We start from the raw sequence: 7,724 nt of genomic DNA on the forward strand, positions 1-7,724 counted from the left end.
CGAGCACCTCACTGCTCTTTGGGGCTGCAGCTTCAGAGTCCTGAATTCTCATTTCTGGCTGCCAGCAAATCCATCTGAAAGTTACTGGTAGTTCCTTAGCCACCTGCAGTGCTGCACTTGGGAACTGCACGTAGGGAGAGATCTGCAAGGCATCCCTGAAAGCCCTAAGCCCTGCCCATATCACAAGATGTACCCACAGAGTATTAAGGCATGGATTCCTTCTTCTGAGTCCCAAACAAAGCAGCAGAGAGTGCGGTCAGAGGTTTGTGGGTGATAACTGAGACACCGCTGTTACCAAGTGGTCAAGGCAAAATGTCAGTGGCCCCACGTTCCTGTAACTGGCTCCCAAGGGAGCAGAGAAATGGGCTGTTGGAATGTCAGTTCCTGATTACTGCAGTGCCTAATCACAAGGCAGTTTGGCACAGCTCAGCTGTGTCATTGCAAAATCACTCGCTCCACATGCCTTGTGGTCTTGTGCCACCAACCTCTCAAGTTACTGATTTTCAATGTCATTTTAGGTGGCAATAAAAAAAATAAATCTTCAAGGAGTGAGGAGGAAGGAGCTAACCTTTAATGAAATAATGATCATGAAGAGGTATAGGAGTCCCAATGTTGTGAATTATTTAGACAGGTGGGAGGTCATGGTCTTATCCCATGGATGTGTGTTTACATAAAGCAAACATGAGAGGTTCAAAACCCACTTTGGTCAGTGGCAGCAAGTAAAGCTGTTAATTTTTATTTATTCATATTTCTCTACTCATCTCCAATGGATGAGAAGAGAGTGTATCTTGTCTGCATGAGTCTTCCCTGGCACACCTAGTTTGATAATTACTCCAAAATTATTCAAAACCTGGATCAGCTGTATCTTCCTAACTCAATAGCCTCAAAGTTCACTGCTTCCACATTTATTTGGGACTGATTTTTTAAAGTTTCTTAAGTGCAGATGAACCATCCTAAAGTGGATTTCCCTTGGATTGTTGCCCCTCTTTGCCGTTGCTCTGCATGCCAGGAAGACTAGGTGCTTATTTCCAGAAACACCATGCCTGACATGTTTTTTTTCTGGGCTGTTTCTAACTGCACTTTTCATTTGCTGCCCATCTAAGACATCTCCTTTTTCACAGATGTGTCTTTCTCTATGAGACTGCACAGATTGCAAATAATGCACAGCCAAGAGGGAATGTCTATTCCTTTGATTCTGTCCTTGTCACAAAGGCATCTGGAAATAAGAAACCTGGAAGCAAAAAATCAACGTAGCCATGCATGTTCATCTCCACGCCATTGTTTCCTTCTTTCAGCTACCTTCTGGGCGAGGAACTCTTGCTGGTTATAGAGTACATGGATGGAGGTGTCCTGAGCGACATCGTCAGCCAGACCTGCCTGTCTGAAGATGAGATGGCAGCCATCAGTCGGGAGGTCAGCAATCCCAGCTGTGTTTCCAAGGGCTTGGGCAGGATTGTCTTGGAAACAGGGTCTCAGAACAGGGGAGGTTTCCTGTGCCGAGCTTTGGTTCTGTGTTGCTGGTATGCTATGGGCAAGTAAAAGCATCTCAAGTGAAAGGCCTGCCAGTGCCCCTGCACTCCCTGTACTCAGTGCCAGTACTCTTATCTATCTCCTGCTGTCGTATTCTCGCTCTGTCTCTTGTATTTGTATTTGCTGTTCTCCACCTTGCCTATCTAAATGTTTGCCTGGAGTCTGTCTTCACTGCATTCCTTGCCTGTAAAAGCAAAGGTGCTGGTGGCAGGATTTGAAACAAACAGCAAAGAAAGAAGAGAGAGACTCGTTTCTCTCAGTGCTCAGCTAAAAAGGATAGGAGTGCAGCCAGAATGCTCTTTGCTTCTGAGCACATGCGCTGCAGCAGGAGTCATCCTGGCTGGTTGGCAGGGGACAGCCTACAACAGCAGGTGCTGTTGCTCTTTCAAAAGCTGACGCGCCTTTCCTCAGAAAGGTCCTGCTCTGCAAGTGTTGGAGCAACAAGCTCTTCCTCTCAGTGGTCATTACTGTTCTGCCATTACTCCCCATTCCCCTGGAGAGGGAATCTTTTAGATTCTTTGTTTCCTTTCTTGTGTGATGAAATCACACCACTCATTTTTGCCTTTCTGTTTCTGTTTTCTCACTCAGTGCCTGCAAGGACTGGATTTTCTTCATTCAAACGATGTGATCCATCGAGATGTGAAGAGTGACAACATCCTTCTCAGAACCGACGGTTCTGTCAAACTGGGTCAGTATATTCTTGGTCAGGTGCAGCATTCCAGGGATGTGGGTGTGGGGCTGCTTGGCGTGACTGCCAGCTCCCCAAAATGGTGCTGGTGGCAGTGCAGGGACCCCTGCTGCGAGCTGAGGGCACAGTTGCAACGTGCACAGAGGTAGAAGGAGCCACAAGCAGTCAAGAGTGGCCTTGCTCTGTGTGGGTCCCTTCCAGAGGGAGGGAGTTACAAGTCTAAAGTTTCCAAAGAACAAAAGCCACTGCTAGAGGCAGTGTAAAACATGGGAGGATTTTTAAAGTCGCCAATGCCAGGAGATTCAACAGAGCAATTTCAAACTTCTGGTGGGGAATTCTTTTGCTTGCTTTCCTAATTGCACAGAATTCAGATAAAACCAGTATTTTGTTTTCTCCTCAGCTGATTTTGGCCTCGCTACTCAGCTCACCCCTGAGCAGAGCAGACGGTGCTCGGTAACCGGGACTCCTTGGCGGATGGCGCCTGAAGTGGTGACAGGTCAACCATATGGCCCCAAAGTGGACATATGGTCTTTTGGAATTGTGGGAATTGAAATGATAGAACAAGAACCTCCTTACTTGGGCGAAAGTTCTGGCACGGTAAGGAGCAAATACTCACTAATCCCACTGTCTTTCTCACCTGTCCCATGTCCTGTGTGCCACTGGACAAAATCCCATTGCCATCTGCTGGAACTACTTCCACCAAGGTCCCCTCCTACAAATGTCCCTGCAACACATCAGCATCTGCTGGACTTTTGGTTGCATCAGTGGGGGAACTCAAGCCTTACCACATGCAAACAAACTCCAAACAAACTCCATTCTCACTCAACACTTTCCTTTGGGCTAGTGGTTTCAGTCCTTTTGTCTTTGTAGATGGCCTTAATAACAGGAAAAAAGCATCTTAAAAGTGTTGTTATCTTTCCAGAAATGAAGGAAGGAAACCCAAACCCAACAAAGTTTCTAAAACCGTGGTCTTTAGAGAGGAACCTAACCCTGTGTGCAGTTTCTTCTCACTGGAAAACATGGGCATGAGGGTGTAATGCACAGAGTCTCTTCTGCTTCTTGTGCAGTGCTGCTGAAACACTCAGTGACCGTGTTTCTCTCCTAGCCCAAGCAACATTCTGCACGTCACCAAGCCAGAGCCTGGTGATGTGGAGAGCCTGCCAAAACCTCCTGTTTGTTTCCTGCCACTTTCTGGGATGGGCCTACCATTAATGCATTGACTTGAGCAGCCAAATGACTACAGGGTGTCCATAGGGATGGAACCTCTCCTTCTTCTGACCTAGACAATTTTTCTTTTGCTGCAAAAATGGGAAGCTGAAATTTTCAGACTGCTGAGAGACAGAGCTGCAAGTGGCTCCTGTGTGCCCAAGCAGGCATTTTCATCCCAATACATTTGTGCAGGCATCTTAATGTGTCTGTGTTGAAGAGGAGATTGTAAATATTTGGTTCCCTACCTGGGTATTAACTGATGGATTTCCTTTCTTTTCTTCCAATTCCCATTGTTTTCAAGAACAGCACAAAAAGCTTGATGAGTTTTGTTCTAGGGCACGTGCGCTTAAAGGACCAACAAGCACTGCAGAGATGCCTTTCATGTACTAACCCTTGAAATTAGTTAGCATAGCAATGTCCCTCTTCCAAAAACCATCTCAAGCTGGCATGAATCCTCAGAGAAGCAAATGTCCTTTTGCTGATGTAGTTCCCACTAACTAGGTCAGGCAATGAAATCAGCTGCCAAGGCAAGATCTGCAGGATGGTGGAAAAGCTGTGGCTGCATCGGGGTTTGGGTTTTTGGTTGGTAAAGCAAAGTCATCTCTGGGTCTGTGCCAGGGCAGAAACTGCCACTGAAGAACAGAGGTTAAACAAAGGGATCTGGGAGAGCCTTAGAGATGTGAAAGCAGGAGGTGGAGCCTGGTGTCTCCTTTCTCTCCAGGCTACATACCTGATAGCCACAGTAGGGACTCCACAGCTGCGGCAGCCCAAGCTCCTCTCGGCTTTGCTGCGTGACTTCCTGAGCTGCTGCCTGCAGACAGACGAGGAGCAGCGCTGGTCTGCCAAGGAGCTCCTGCAGGTAAAATGTGAAGGGGCTGCAGGTGAAACAGGCTCTGAGGGATGGGCTCCTCTTCCACTCAAGCCCAAGGCAGCAGATGAGCCCCCTTCCTCCTCACCTCCACTCTTGCTGCTCTTCAAATGAAAATGGTGAGGAATCCTAGACTGGGTTGGGCTGGCAGGGCCCTGTAAATGTCCTCTGGTGCAAGTGTCCTGCAATGAGCAGGGACATCTTTAAAGAGATTGGGTTGCTCAGAGCCCTTTGCCACTGGAGCCGGAATGGTTGCAGGGATGGGGCTCCTACAAGCTCTTGGGGCAAGCTGTGCCAGGGTGGCACCATGCTCCGAGTAAACAAGTTCTTCCTTAGACCTAGTCTGATTAGATGCCCTTAGTGTTTAAAAATATTTGTCCATATCCTATTGTAACTGACCCTGTTAAAAAAGATGTCCCACACTTTCTTCAAAGCCACTCTGAAGTCTTGGAAAGTCTCCCCGGGGCCTGTCCTTCACAAAACTGAATAACTCCAGCTCCCTCTGCATTTCCTGTGAGGAGAGGTGCTCTGTCCTCTGACTGTGTCTGTTGCCCTCTTCTGTGATTTGGTGGAGTGTTCAGTTTTATCTAATGGCAAAAGAATTGAAGTAGAGCAATGCAGGGTACAGAGACATGAAATGGTGGTGGAGGAACCCAAGGAAGCCAGTCCCAGCCTAGGGGTCAGAGATTTGGCTGTGGGCAGGAGGGGCTGTGGGGGGCTCACTGTGAGCCTCTGAGGGGCCCTGGTTTGTGACCCCCAGCCCACCCTCAGAGGTTTCTGCCACGCAAACTGGGACAGCTGGGAGGGACTTGTCCCAGCCCCATCTGCTGCCTGGCATGCTCAAGCAGACGGGAACTGTGCCAGGGTTACTGCCGGGTTGTGTGGCAGAGAGGGAACTGCAGGGCCCAGTGCCACTTGGGCTGGCCCTGCTGGGAAGGAAGGTGCCATCCAGCACACGAGGGGCAGGGCATGGAAAGGCGGACACTGCTTTCTGTCCCTGTGGGAATCAGCAGAGTGCCTGTCTTTCAAAGGCAGGGACCCATGTGAGCCATTGGAGTTTCCTGAAAGGAAGAAAACCCAGGGACAGAAAGCAGCATTTCTAGAGCATTGGCAGGGCAAAAATCCCAGCATGATGAAGACATCACAATAAACAGATGAGTGGGATTCTGGGCCAGGTTTGCCTGTGATGGCAAGGTCTTGCACATTGGGGATGACTGGGGAGCAGATGGTCCCATTGCTCCTCTTTCTGGGTCTTTCCAGGAACTTGATGTATCCTGATTGAGTCCCTGAAGCAATGAGCTTGGAAAGTAATGGTTCACTGTTCTTTGTTGTATTTTTTTTTCCGGTGGACAGCATCCATTTGTAACTTCAGCCAAGCCACCATTCATCCTGGCACAAGTCATCAACTCAGTGAAGAAGACGAATAACCCTAACCCTAAACTCTAAACCTAAAACCTAACCCTAACCTTAAATGCTAACCCAAACCCTAACCCTATCCCTATCTCTATCCCTTACCCTTTCCCTTACCCTTTCCCTAACCCCAACCCTAAGCCTAAGCCAAAGCCTAAACCTAAACCCAAACCTGAACCTAAATCTAAGCCTAAACCTAAGCCTAAGCCTAAACCTAAGCCTAAGCCTAAGTGTAAGCCTAAGCCTAAGCCTAACCCTAACCCTGGGAGACTAGAACATAGCAATCATGTCAAGATGTTATCTCTGTTACCAATTTAGAGTAGGATTGTAGAGTAGGGTTGCTAAAGAGATTTGTAGCATAGAATTATAGATTAGAGTTTTAATTAATAAAGTTTCTGAAACATCAACTCACTCGGAAGATTCTCCTCCTTCTGACCCCTTCAGAAAATTCAACATTTCCTTCTGAATTACCAATTGTTTTTTATTGGTACTAAGTCACACATATGGCTTTTTTTGTATGGTTTCATAAGTGAGGAAGGCTCCTCTTCATTCATCCTCTCCAGACCGCACTGCCTTTGGAATATGACCCACTGGCTGGTTATGGCGCAGCTGTGGTATTTCTAGTTGAGGCAGAAAGGGCAATGGCATTTGGAGGCAAAACCAAAGGAAGAATGAGGCAGCCCAAACACGCTGTGCAGATGCAGGCCTTCAGCTGTGACTGGAGAGCATTGGGGTTCCTGCCACTTGGATTTGTATCCCTAAATGCAATAATCTCTTTGGCTGGAGGAGAGCCTTGCTCAAGTGAGAAAGCAGAAAGATCAGAGAGGGTGCTTGCGAAGGTCTCCTGTGGTGCAGAGCTGTCAGCGCCTGTGAGGTGAGAGCGGGCCCGGCCTTGCCCGGGCTGGAGCCCCAGCAGAGCCCCGGCAGAGGCCGGAGCAGCCTGAGCCCCGGCAGAGGCAGGCTGGAAGGAGGCCCTTGGAGCTGCAAGAGGCAGCAGCCGGGCCCTGGGTGTCTCTTGCTGGGAGCGGGAGAATCCTCCGCTCTCAGAGCCCAGGTGGCAGCTGGCTGCTGCTGAGGGGAAGCGCAGCCGTGCTGGGCACAGCCCGGCCTGGAGGCCATGGCCGTCTGGAGTGTGCCCAGGAGCAGAGAAAGGCCAAGGGCAGCCGCGGGTCGCTGGGCTGGCTGAGGATTCCTCCTCTTCTGCCAGCTGCCCTGCAACTCCTGGCAAAGGCCAGCAGTGTGTGCAGCACTCTGGGCACCGGGGCAGGGAGCCGGGCTGCTCGGCAGGCTGGAGCACAGGGCAGCTCCTTCAGGCCCAGCACTTGTGCCAGGGAAGCGAGGCCAGCGTGAGGCAGGGACAGCTTGGCAGGGCCCATCTGCAGGAGCCAGCGCCTCACGCAGCTCTGGGAGGAAGCGCCTGCAACCCTGCAGTTCTGCACTGAGCCAGAGCAAAGGTGTGAGATTCAGAGTGTTTGGCAGAAATATTCAGGCCCACCAGGCCAGCCTACTTTGTGCTCTGTGGTGCACAGCAAGCGCTGTGCAATGCAGCTCTGAGCTGCTGGGAGAGAGGCAGTCGGGGATGTGCCTGAGGTGAGTCAAGGGGTTAGCTGAAAATGTAATGAGGATAATTGAAAAGTGCAGATGGGTCGAGGGCTCAGCTGGGAATAGAATTGGGATAGTAGAAGATTGCATATTTTAGTTAAGATTTTAAAATGAGGTAAGAAGCTAATTTAGTAATACAGCTAGCAGAAATCATGTGCCTTAGTTAAAGAGTACCAAATATATTAGGAACATCAAGCTAGGAGTGACAGGGATGGAGGAAGCAATTGTGAAGAAGCTGAGACCATAGAAAGACCTTGCCTTAAGAATAATTGAACAGTTAGGAGAGGCTTGGACCATGAGCAGCAGGTCAAAAGGTCTTGCCAACTGGCCATGGGAGGAGAGTTCACCATGAGGAAGACTGCTTTCTTCCTCCCATACAACCACTCCCTCATTTCAAAATCCCACCAATCCAGTTAA

General features: G+C 49.3%; 1 protein-coding gene across 1 annotated transcript; it reads left to right on the plus strand.

Moving 5' to 3' along the window:
• Window positions 1-2,692: 2,692 nt before the first annotated feature.
• LOC132085164 (serine/threonine-protein kinase PAK 1-like) lies at window positions 2,693-5,906 on the plus strand. Its single transcript, XM_059490538.1, has 3 exons — window positions 2,693-2,815; window positions 4,149-4,286; window positions 5,649-5,906. The coding sequence occupies exons 1-3, from the start codon at window positions 2,693-2,695 to the stop codon at window positions 5,739-5,741; spliced, it is 354 nt and encodes a 117-aa protein (XP_059346521.1). The 3' UTR covers window positions 5,742-5,906.
• Window positions 5,907-7,724: the final 1,818 nt, after the last annotated feature.

Source organism: Ammospiza nelsoni, chromosome 29, assembly GCF_027579445.1.
Source record: "Ammospiza nelsoni isolate bAmmNel1 chromosome 29, bAmmNel1.pri, whole genome shotgun sequence".
NCBI lineage: Eukaryota > Metazoa > Chordata > Aves > Passeriformes > Passerellidae > Ammospiza > Ammospiza nelsoni.